A 12,579-nucleotide genomic window follows, 5' to 3' on the forward strand; every position below is an offset into this window, starting at 1 on the left:
GGATAAAAGCTCAATGTTGAAACAATAATCAGAAGGACTTATGATGCATGTGAAAAAAGAAAAACAGCATTTAAAATACACAAGCTTTTGTTAGAAAAAAAAAAAAAGTCAGATAACATGAGAAACACAACAAAAACAACTTCTAAATTATCAAGAATTCAAAAGTGAAAAATAATGAAAAAGAAAAGTGAGAATGTTAGAGAATGTGTTAATCTATTCTGCCTTCAATGAGAGCAGAGCTAATGATCTTCACTTTTACCTAATCTGACAGGCTGTTTTTCATTTTGTTTTATGGTTATAACTGGAAAAGTACTAAAAAAGGCAGATAATCAATGTGAATTGCCTAATTAAGTGAATGCATAATTAATCTAATGAGAATAATCCCTTTTTATAATGAAAAGAGAATCGTTAAACAATTCAGCGTTATTAGAAACAATGAATTATTCAAAGGAACTATTTTAAAAAGAGGTCTCAATGGTGATTGGTAAAACAGGATTAATTTGAACATCCTGTTGGGTTCTATACTTTCCCATTCCAATTAAGCTAGTACAAATGTAAGGAAGAAGGAACCTCTGTACACAAATTTATCTTGAAATCTCAACACACGTACATACATGCTCCTTAATTTTCATTGTGTTGGAGAGAGACAACTGTATACACTTTAAGAGGCATGTTAACAATGCTTATTTATAGCAACAAGTAAAATGAAACCTGTTTTAGTATCACTTTTTTTTGTTTCTTTTGTTTTGCTTTTAGACAGCAAATTATAAAGGAAATAAGAAAGCTTTGGAAGTAAAACACTTCCACTACATAAACTTCACTGTAATTTTAGGGGTTTTATTATTATTATTTGTTTGCTTGTGGTAATAAATAAATAAATAAATAATATATACTGATGCTTCTGCATTTTTCCCTTTACCATTTCTCTTATTCCTTATTGATATGCTTTTTCTCTATTTCATCTGCTCAGTCTTTCTGGCAGTGTGCTGAACCTCAATAGCTTGTACCGTATCACCCACCAAGACTCACACTTTTGTAAGACAATGGCTCTGCACAAAGTTCAGATAAATGGCATACGTTAAGAAGAGCACAGAGTGGGCAGCTGAATAGCTGCCTGCACTTCTGACTCAGAGGGGACTGGCACCCTCATTTGTCACTGGAGCAAGAGCCACTTCCCTTATGACCAATGAAGTGGCATCATGTCTTCAGTATGGAGGGATTTATAGCTCTTCAGCTTTTCCACTTGTTCTCCTTTCAGACATCTCCAAACATAATGAGTTAGAGAAACACTGCTTTAAAGCTAAATCCACATAAATTCAAAGCCAGCAAATTATCTATACAAAACTAATTGTAACACTAGTTTGGTCACAGAAATATACTATGGTGGTATTATCCCAAGGAGCAACCAGGAAACTGTTCACCTCTGCTCAAATTTTTGTGGGATCAGATAAGCTGACTCCTGAACTAAATCACATTTTCTAAGAATAGTTTTGGCTTAATGCCTGAATTAAAGCACATTATAATACAAGTGTAAGCCTCTTAAAAGATATAGTGTATCGACAGTTACTTCTCTTAGTTCCAAAAAAAAAGTCCAAAAATTAGAAGTCAAGAAGAACATCTGCACATCCTTGGAGCAGAAATTATAACTGTGTGTATACATGTGCACTCGGAGGAAAATCTTCAGTCCATATATTCATGCTACCCCATCAACACACTGTTGTGTCCCAACAGACCACTCCTTCCATTTGGCTGCTCAGTGAGGTATGTGTTTTATTAGGGATCAATGCCAACTATTTTATTTGCTGTTCCAATATATTCGTGCTAAGAAAAAAAAAAGAAAAAAAAAAAAGAACCCCTACAATACGATTTATATGTAAACTATGGATATATTTCCCTGTGGCTTAATGTTTCGCATATAGAATATGGACCATACCTGTGAAAAGGTGCTAAAACAAATTCATGGGATGTAGAGATATACTTAAAGTGTTCACTAGGGACCAGTGTTTAATATTTGGAATGTTCCTGGTAACATACACTAAAGATTCCTGATCAATACAATAAATAAATATAAGGAAAAGTAGAGAATGAAAGAAGAGAGAGAAAGAGACAAAAGTAAGGACAATTTATTTCAAATTTTAGAAAGTCCTGTGCCTGAAGTGATAAGAAATAATCTTAATGAGGAAACAATACACCATTTTAATACTGTAGTCTGGTAATGAAGAAACAAATACATCAGAGATGAATGATGATATGAATACCCTTGCTTTTAGCTTATAGGCCAACTGAAAATTACACAGAAGGAATACTGCAGGAAACAACAGGAAAGTTGATCAAGCAATGAGAGAGAAAAAGAAAAAAGTCTAGACCTGTAATAAGATATACACAATCCTAACTTCAATGCCAGAATGGATTGTTGAGACCTACCTTTGAATTCGTATTCAAATAGATTTCCTATTCGCTAAGGATAGATTTCTTAATAGGAAAGGCATGGAATGGGATGGAGTAGGATTTCAAGAAACAATCTACTTCAACTTTTTCTCATTATCTTGAGATATCATCAGCTATACTAATATCTAATTCAAATAATGGAGCTTACGTACATATCAAATTTATCTGTACAGGCATAAATAGAAGACAATGTCACTAACTGAAATGACCTATAATACAAAATAATGCAACACTGAGCTGCATTCATTTAAATACCATGACACATTCAAAGTAACAATGCATCCATTAATTACGGGAGTCTAACATGCAGAATTTTACACTGAATAGGATCAAACAGAAATATAATATGTGAGCAATTCAGACAAAGAAATCACCCAAAGTAAAGACATGGTTATTATGTGAGATTAATTTTCCATTTTGGCCACTTATTTTCATTTATCTTACATTTACCACTTAGAATTAGAAGAGGAAATTAAAACAATATACAAAAATATATACAGTGTGCCTATGGTTCCCTACCTTTTTCCTCAACTACAAATTTTTTACTTCTTTCCATATTTTTCCATTACTTCTTCTCCATATTTTCCAACTGGGACTACGTAACTTTTTTTTTTTTTTCCTAGATTTGTCTATTATCAGTAAGAATTAGCCCATAAAGTTAAATATTTTTGGTTCCTTGGGAGTAATCACATCTGGAAATATTTTTTGCACATCTAGCAAAACCAATCCAAACTTATAAAGATACCTTCAAATTAACTGTGTGCTTTAAGCACATTTATGCCTTAGTATGACAAAGACATAGCCAACTTGTCGAAACCTTTTGTAATACTTATCCATTTCAAGCCATGAAGATGCCAGGAAGGAGGAAGATTTAAGATCCATAAATCTTTGACAAAAAACAGACACTTCGATATGTAAAACTCATGTGCACTAAAGTAAAACTTTTAGTTGCCCACCCACCGTCAGTCAGCAAAGTTAGGCCAAAACTGCTAATAATGATATTCCAGGCCATGAGGTTTTGACATATGGCAGCAGTCACCTTTCTTCTTTCCCAGAGAAGCAGTGATACCGAAATTCCCCTCATAGGAGGAAAGCTATGCAAAATAAGAAAATCTTCACCTCTCCCTCTGTAGTTTTTAACAAATTGAGATGGAGATGAAGTTATACATGGCAGATTAGTTTCTTTCCCTTTAAAGAAGGTATTATGCCAGTAGTACTTTTCAAATCCTTAATCACTCAGAGATTAACGGCAAGCCTGGAATATGTGTGGAAACCCTATCTATCTAAAACATACCATAATGCATGTAGCAGTTGCCTTTGGTAGGATCCAGCTGAATAGCCTTCACGAAGTACTTTTCTGCCTCACTCTTGCGTCCCTTAAAAAAAAAAAAAAAAAAAGGAGGGGGGAAAAGAGGGAAGATTATTTTAACAGTGTGTCACCATGGAGCCATCATGTGCAGTTACAATTTCCAAACTCCAGGCACTAGAGAAAAACAACTACTATTACCGCTACACTTAACCTAAGTAAATATGATTGCTTAAGTGTTAGAGCAAGTTTTGTGGTCAGCTACTTTACGCTGCAGATCTCCAGGCTGAGGAAGAAATGTGTCCAACATCATCAATGTCCAAGAAGTAAGGGAATGGCAGAAGTATACTGCAAAAAAATATATAGTAAAGGGATTTGAGTGAACATGGAGATCCACACTTTTCCCGACATGCATCAGCTAAAAAGGGAAAATCAGAAGGGAGGGTGGGAGGAAGTTTCAGTCATTCCCTTTGGAAAGCAAACAAACAAACAAAACCACAAGAGGTGAAGGGGAAAAGCGTGCTTTGGTTCTATGAAATAACGCTAGCCAACAATAAAGGCATTGCAAATGAAGGAATAGAAATAGAAAATACTTCTGATTTTAATGGGGCAAGTAAGATTTCATCAGAAGTCAGTTCTGTTAATCATAAAACTTAAGTAGAAAAGGTAACTTTTAGAGACGATAGTCAATGTGATGGCAAAGCAGTCAAAAAAAAAAACACACAGAAACAGAAAGAAAAAACAGAAATGGTGTTTTTGTTTTGAAAAGAGAAGAGCAGGAATACTCTAAACCACAGCTTTTCTTGTCACTGAAATTACCAAGCCACTGAAGTTGCACTATGGGATACAAAGTGCCAGAGCAGAGCCATTAGTGGTGATTACTCTTTTCATAAAAAAAGCATCAACACTGGATTAGCCTAGTCTGATACTCAAATGCAAATCAGCATTAGCTATTTGATAAGATACCTGTGACTTGTTTATCCCTATCCCCATGAAATTAGTTGCTGTGTTTTGAATTATAAAATAGAAGGCCTCCAGAATAAAGAACAGTTAAGCTTAACCACTGTGGAAGAAAGGCATTGTGGTCTGCACCTCTCAAGGTTGCCCTGATAGTTATTTCACAGATAGAGGCTTTCTCAAATTTTGTGGTCTGGAAACAGACATTGCATACATCCTGCACTATCCCACAAGTTAACTAAGAATAGTAACGAGGTCTGTTCATGATTACAGCTGCTCCAGATTCTCAGTATTCCCCTCAAGGGCCTTAAAAACAATTAAATAAAGAGAGAAAGAAGTTCTGCAACACACCAAGAAGTATATCAAGACTAGGTTCTATCAAAACCAAGACAACGGGAAAATTTCCAAGAGAGCATCCTGGTTGAGATACAAGCAGACTTATCATTTACAGTATTGTAGTTTCACAATACGAAAGCTCATAGGCAATACGAGTTTAACCCGATTATTTAGTAAACTTTGGTAAACCATTATACCTTAGACACATAACTCCAAAGCTTCTGCAAACCAACTGGTGTAATTGCATGACAGAATATGCTATCCTTTTTTTCTTTTTTTTTTTCCTTTTTCAGAAAAGAGTACCATATTACATATAGTCCAGACTAATTTTCCCTCATCTACTAGAGTAGTAAAGACACATTTAAAGATTAAATGCATTTTTTTAATTGCATACAACCATAGTTGAGAACAAAAAGTGAAGAAAATAATCTCCAATTGAAAACACATGGTAAATTTGGTTTACTATAAAATAATTATTCAAATTAAACTAATTGGGGTCGAGGTTTATAATTAAACACTTTTACTCCAAGATTGGCATTTTTAATCTGGCAAAAGGTACCATGACATATGTAAACCCAGCCTTGAGGCTCGAAAATGACAAGCACCAAGCGTATGTATCCGTAATGCTGGCAGAACTAACGTTTACAGATTTTGCATCATTGTTTTGTTCTTGTTGTTGTTTAAACAAACAAACATCATTACTTTTAGCTGGTTGCACTCTGTCTCTATTTCTAGAACATAAAAGGACAGTTCATTGAATACAGTCACAAAATACGTAGCTTCTGCCTACAGAACTTTAAGGCCCCAAACATTTGTCAGACATGATTAATTTTCATTTACTACGAAAACCAAAAATACATGACTGCTCTACTCTTTTTGGCACTTTCCAAATGGCATACTGCACTCAAGTTCAGGCCTGTCAGGAGACCTGGAGTACATAATGATGACAGGTGCCAGTATACATAGCATCAATAGAAAGACTGTGCTATTAACAGGCCCAAATACTCATTAACAGGAAAAGGGGGGGAAATCTTACATTATGTCACACAAGACATGAAATGATCTGACTACAAATGATCATCACAGCTCCATTTGTTCATGTTGACCATCATTTTTATGTTTTCCATATTTATCAAAAAATAAATAAAAAAATTCTTGCAGAATGGCATTCTGAGGAAGCTTCTACCATACCATCTAATGTGTCCTCTTTGGTGTCATCTGGCTGCTGCTAAAATGTCAATACCTCAACATAGATTTAATATGCCGTATTGTTGTGTCAAATGATATAAAATCCAATCATTTGACAGAATCAGGCTATTTTACAATTAAACTTTAGCATATGTATATTTTTTTCAACTATCCAATATACACATAAACTACCATAATAGAATGTTGGCATTGCGTAGCTACATTAAGATGACAACCCTATCATTGTCCATTCCCATCACATGTAAAATAAAACACATAGCATGAGGGGGGGGGAAAAATCTAGCTTTTACAGAAAATCAACAAAAATTGTTTAAACAGCTGAAAAGTACCTTAGTGCAGTCTTAGTGCAGGAAGCATTTTGTGTGCATGTTCACCATTATGTATATCGACCCATACAGATGTATGCATTGAGAGCAACTGGAAACCTCCCAGTTTCTAGCAGCAGGGTGTGCAGTTGTATATGCACAACCACATGCTTTGGCAACTTTACAAAGCAAAAAATATAAGTTTACAACTGCATGCTAGAAGACTTATTTGAAGGATAAAAAAAAGTTATTCATAAGATTTTAATAGAAGGACTTGATGGCTCTGAGGATTAATAATGGGATACAAAATACCTTTCACCTGTTGGTCACCAGTTCACATCCAGTCCAGGTCAGTAGCTAATGAAAAGGTGCTATCTGACAGCTACTGGTTTGCTCAGGAGAAATAAGTAGGTGGTCCTAGCCCAAACCCTAATGCAGATCCTCTGCACAGAAGCACTGGCATATTTATGGCTTCTCAGCGCACTGATACATAATGATACAGAAACATAAAACAATGAATGGCAATCTCATTGCTGAGGAAAAAATCCATAACGAAGACAGTTCAATAATCAATTTGGAAGATGGCGCTGACACTCTCCTTATCAGACCTGGACCTTACCCTATAATGAAGACAAACTTTCAGCAGTTTTCCATTAGTAAAGAAAAATTCATTCTTTTTCCTGGGCCTAAATAAAGAAGAATTGCCAGTGATTAGCACCTTCCAGAAATTAAACGTAAAGAAGTAAATTTAACTGACACATGACTCTTATAACCTAGCATGCCAGTTGTCCTGGCTTTCAGAAATATCCTGCTCTCCACAAATCATGCAGACTTCAAATCAGAATGGCTGGTTGCTTGCAGTTTCAGCAGGGAAACGGTTAAATGTTTAAATATGAATTCAGGAGGTTGATTTTTAAGACACCTGTTCTTTGTAGAAGTTGACTGCAAGGGGTTTTGCTTCCTTGGTTGCTTCTTCCCTAGAGATGAGACAACAGGTCTGACCTTACTAATATGGTCAGACATTTGGTTAACTGGGCATTCCTACAAAAGACGTATGATTAGTATGACAAAAGAAAGAAAGCTAGCTAAGGACAGCTGACGGATAAGTAAAATACCCTGCATTTATCCTTAAAATATTTAAAAACTGAGGACAAATCTACTGTTTTTAATACCCGCCACAATCTTCCCCTCCCTGTGCCGGCAGACTGTGCCAAATTCATGTTGAGGCAGCTGGTGTGCTTCAGGCTCCTGGAGGCCCAAGGACCCTGAGATGCTAATAAAATTGGAAAAGACTAATACAGCTGAGCAGCTCTGAATAACTCTCTTGTGTAAACTATGATGACACAGTGGCTACCAGCAAGGTGGTTCAACTAGTTAGGTGGTCTCTGCAAATTAAACCGATTTCATATTTTGTAAATATTAATCGTTCTCCAAATGCACAAGGGTTTAATCAGCAGAACAGAAACTTCACTCCTCAATATAGTTGCACCATCTTTAACTGCATCGCTAATGCAGTTGACTGTCATTCCCCAGTTCTGCTCAATTTTTTTGGCAAGCATTCATTTTTTTAATAAAAAGAATTGAATTATGGAAAAGATTTCTTAATAGAAGATTGATTAAAATACAGACACTGAATGCAGAAAAAAGCAGTCATTTCAGATATTTCCTTTTTCCCCTCCAGGATATTCCCCTTCAGTAACAGCAAGTATGCTAGGAGAGGAAAAATGTCTGAACTGAACCTGTGGCTTCATTTCAGGTTTCTTCAAATTATTGCAGACCTGTTTCATAAACATTTCCTTTTGCCTTATAAAACGTGTCACAGAACAGTAAAAACACAATTTACATGGTGTATAACTGAGTAAATTAGCAATAAACTTTTCAAAAGTTTTAGTTAGTTACATCTTACAATGAGGTCACTGACATACACAAGATCTCCATCCCTCCTCTAACTTAATATTTACAAAATTAATATAATATCTATTATTTAAGCATCTAAATCAGCAGATTCTTCTTTTCCCTCATTTTGCTGTTTCTACAGCTCTTTTTTTTTTTATTCTGAACGTCTTGCACTACAATTTGTATGTCAAATGCTAATCCCACTTAAGTACATGGGATTTGCATTATTCACATCAAAGGTCCAAAATTTATCTCAGTATCTATACTTCCTGCAGCAGAGACAAATCTTATCTCTTCTTTACCATAATAAAATAAAAACAATGAAACACAGCAAAGAAGCAATGACTTCTAAAGGTTAACAGCTGGTCCAGAAAAACACATGTACGTGAGGCAAGATTTGCAATAAATAGTAGTACACTATTATTATAAAAACAGGTAGTTGTGGGGAGGCGAAGTTTACAGTCATCCAAAGTCCTTCTTTCAGCATTGTCCAACTAAAATCAGTGTGTATTTACCTACCTTTTCCATGCCACCTTTTCAAAGTTTTCCTCCCCCATATCCTTAGCTAAGCACAGTAAGAAATTACCAGCACTGATACTCTCAAGTTCTAGCTCTCTAAACTTCAGGAACGGGAGAATATTTTTTCTGTTTCTTGTAATATCTCAGTGTATAGGAGCAAGAAATTACTTACTTTGGAGGACATTAGGGTATAAATCTGTAACTACTAATGCATGATATTCACTATATGCAAATATTTACTTCACAGTAAACATGAGGCAACTTTCTTACTTATTGTCCAGTATGACACATTCACATATTCTTGACCCTCACATTGTGACTGATGCTCTCCTCCCCAGTCATTTCACTGGACCAGGGTCCTCACACAGGCACGTCTGAATACCACTAACGTAATCCAGTGGGTTACTTTGAGAAATAAGCCTTCGTGGGACCAGTACAATGCAATATCTTGATTTAGTTTCACAGAATCACAGAATCATCTAGGTTGGAAGAGACCTCCAAGATCACCGACTCCAACCTCTGACCTAACACTAACAAGTCCTCCACTAAACCGTATCACTAAGCTCTAAATCTAAATGCCTTTTAAAGACCTCCAGGGATGGTGACTCAACCACTTCCCTGGGCAGCCTATTCCAATGCCTAACAACCCTTTCGGTAAAGAAGTTCTTCCTAACATCCAACCTAAACCTCCCCTGGCACAACTTTAGCCCATTCCCCCTCGTCATGTCACCAGGCACGTGGGAGAACAGACCAACCCCCACCTCGCTACAGCCTCCTTTAAGGTACCTGTAGAGTGCGATAAGGTCTCCCCTGAGTTTAATCCTTTATTTGTCCATTAAGTGGAAGTGGTGCACTTCCATCTAGATACATCACCCCCGCGCTCCTTTAACCACAGGTGTACTTCTGTTGACTAAAAATCCATCTACTAGCCTGACTGAGTTTCTACTAAAGTCAGTGGAATTCTTCTATGAGCCAACGTTATTTTAGAAAGTATTAAGATAAAGTGGGTTCTTGAGTCTACATCTATGGGGATAATTAATGGCATGATAACCAGAGAGCTGAGATTTAAGCACTGCCCATTGACTTTGGTTGGAATCCACTGGAGCTTAAGCATTTTTGAATGTGACATCACTGCTTACATACAGATTTAGGAATCTAAAGCACAGCTCATAACTTTACTGGCTCGGGGCATGATTCAGAGTATATTAAGGTGATATTTTTTTCAAGTAAAGCAGTATGTATCTGATTAAGAAATAATATATTAGAGCTATTTCCCATCCATTTTCTTGTTTTATGGGTCTCATATCACAAAAAGCATTCTCATTTTACTAAAGCATTCAATATGGTATAGAAAAGAAATATAGGCAGAGTTTTTTTTTGTTGTTGGTGGTGTGTTTTTTTCCTTGAAGTGCTTTTTGTTTTTTTTTAATATATACTATTTTTTAGTCTTTTTTTTTTTGGAGGGGGGGCAACTTGAAGTCTAAAAGCTATTTACTTCATTTTAAATCACTGTTAACACTCATGAAGATTGTGTACAATCTTAAGTAAACCTTTAAAAAACACATTTCATTCCATATTTTCTGATTTATTTCCTGTCTAGACCTTTATTGAAATGTTCACCTTGGTCATGAAACTTTAGATTATTTTATTTTAAGAATATGTAACGAAATGTTAAGTAAATTTCCATTTTAGGCACTTTCCATTCAGTCTTAAGCCACATTTTGTATTTTCTGATAAAGTCATGTATTAATATCTGCTCATATTTCACTAGCCAGTCAGTAGAATATAAATTCACTATCTCCACATACTGTTTTCACTGAGTCCTATGAATTTCTTCTACGGTAAATTTGGCTTATATCTTGCATTTTTCTGTGATTACTGACAAAATTACTACACACAGAGTAGTAACAGGTGACTGGCAGCTACATTCAACCATGTAACAAAACAAAAAGATCTCTCTCTTTCATGGAAGCAGTTCATCCTGTGTCAGTGGTGTTTTCTGTAACAAGCTTTAAATTTATGTTGAGTAAAGTGAGAAGTTTAGAGCTCCCCTTTTCCTGTCTGCAGGAAGTTAGAAACAAGATACAGAAGATGAGATCCCTGAAGGAGGTTAGTTAGGGGTTACGTGCCTAAATACCCGCACCAGAGTAATTTACCAACCAGTAAGATGGAGATTTTCTATTTAAATGAAAATACTCAATTTTACAATTAGTTCTGTTACACATGGCATGCAGCCAAACATATATCCTAAGGGGACTGAGAAGTGTATCTATGGATGCAATATTTATGGCATGTGGCCAACCTCAGAAGAAACACAAGCTCAATAGATGTCATTTACTGAGATTTCTGTAGTTTGGAAATCTTGACATTCAGCCTGGAGGTGTTAATGCTCCAGATGCACCAGATAACCAGACTTAATAAATAATAAATAAATAAATAGGGCCTATGGTTCTGAAGTCAATAAACATGACTTTCCACATTGAAGAGACTCCCCCATCCCCTACAAACAAATTGCTTGTAAACTGGAAACAAAAACAACTTCTGACATTTTGCAAATTTCAGAACTAAATCCAAACCTTGTGTTTGGATCAGTTTTAAGCCCCAAGGAATTTAAAGTGGCAAGAAAAATTACAGTGTCTGTGTCAGACTCAAAGACAAACTGAACACAGAGAAGAAGTGGACATTTCTTGGCTCAACTGGATTTCTTAGGGAGGGCCTACTGAAGTATTCAGTGTCATTAGTACTTTGTTATTTTGGGTGTTTAAGTGAAATATATGATTTTCATTTAAAAAAAAAAAGTCTTCCTAGATACAGTACTAACAGCCAGGGCATTTAGCCTCCCAAAATGAAATATCTCACAGCTTTGCTCATCTAATCAAATGACCTATTCAGAAAAAGCCTTTTCATAGTTTTAAGATTTCTGTATGTGTCGGCATCTACTTATCATTCCCAAAATAAATATCACTAAAAATATATATTTTGTTGTTTTAAAGTTATTAATTATTAAAAGAAGGGATAAACCGTTCTAGGAAATCTTACCTACATTTAACATACAGCTTTTCAACTGCTAACTCAGAAGAGAACTGACTCTTCTGACTTCATGGCTGTACTACTTTGCCCATGCTTCCTTCCAATTGGTGTAAGCTGATAGCAATTGCTAGCAATTGAACAATGAAATAAAAAGCGACAATATAACAGAGCTATCCAAATGCAAATTTCCTTTCTGTGTTGGAACACAATAAGCAAATAATTACAGAAATAGAAACCGTTGAATTAGTCTATTCGCTATTGCACTACGTTCCCCTTTGCCTATGCTGTCCCATGTCTTTCTGTTCTTCCCACCTTCCATTTACCTCCATGCTGTCATTTATTTGTATTTATTCTGAGATGACTTTCAAGGACTACACCAATTACTGAATATAGTAGGGTACTTGATAGTGGCGCTATCTTACTTGATAGTAATTTAGCAACTAATCAACAATGGCAGCATAGCTTTCTGGCCTTCTGTTTGTCTGGAAAATAAGCAACAAACAACTGTGGGCAAAAATTTGGCCACCCACTGGGGAGAGGATATTCTGAACCTTAAAAAATGTATTTAACTTC

General features: G+C 35.7%; 1 protein-coding gene across 5 annotated transcripts in view; it reads right to left on the bottom strand.

Annotated features, from left to right (window-relative positions):
* Positions 1–12,579, bottom strand: part of TMTC2 (transmembrane O-mannosyltransferase targeting cadherins 2) — a 253,812-nt gene that overhangs the window by 40,285 nt on the left and 200,948 nt on the right. For all 5 annotated transcript variants that reach the window (XM_080569816.1, XM_080569814.1, XM_080569817.1 and 2 more), the window contains one exon: positions 3,743–3,824. In XM_080569816.1, coding sequence (XP_080425942.1) covers positions 3,743–3,824 — 82 coding nt within the window. The remainder of the gene's footprint in view (positions 1–3,742; positions 3,825–12,579) is intronic.

Source organism: Anser brachyrhynchus, assembly GCF_964034855.1.
Source record: "Anser brachyrhynchus genome assembly, chromosome: 1".
Lineage (NCBI taxonomy): Eukaryota > Metazoa > Chordata > Aves > Anseriformes > Anatidae > Anser > Anser brachyrhynchus.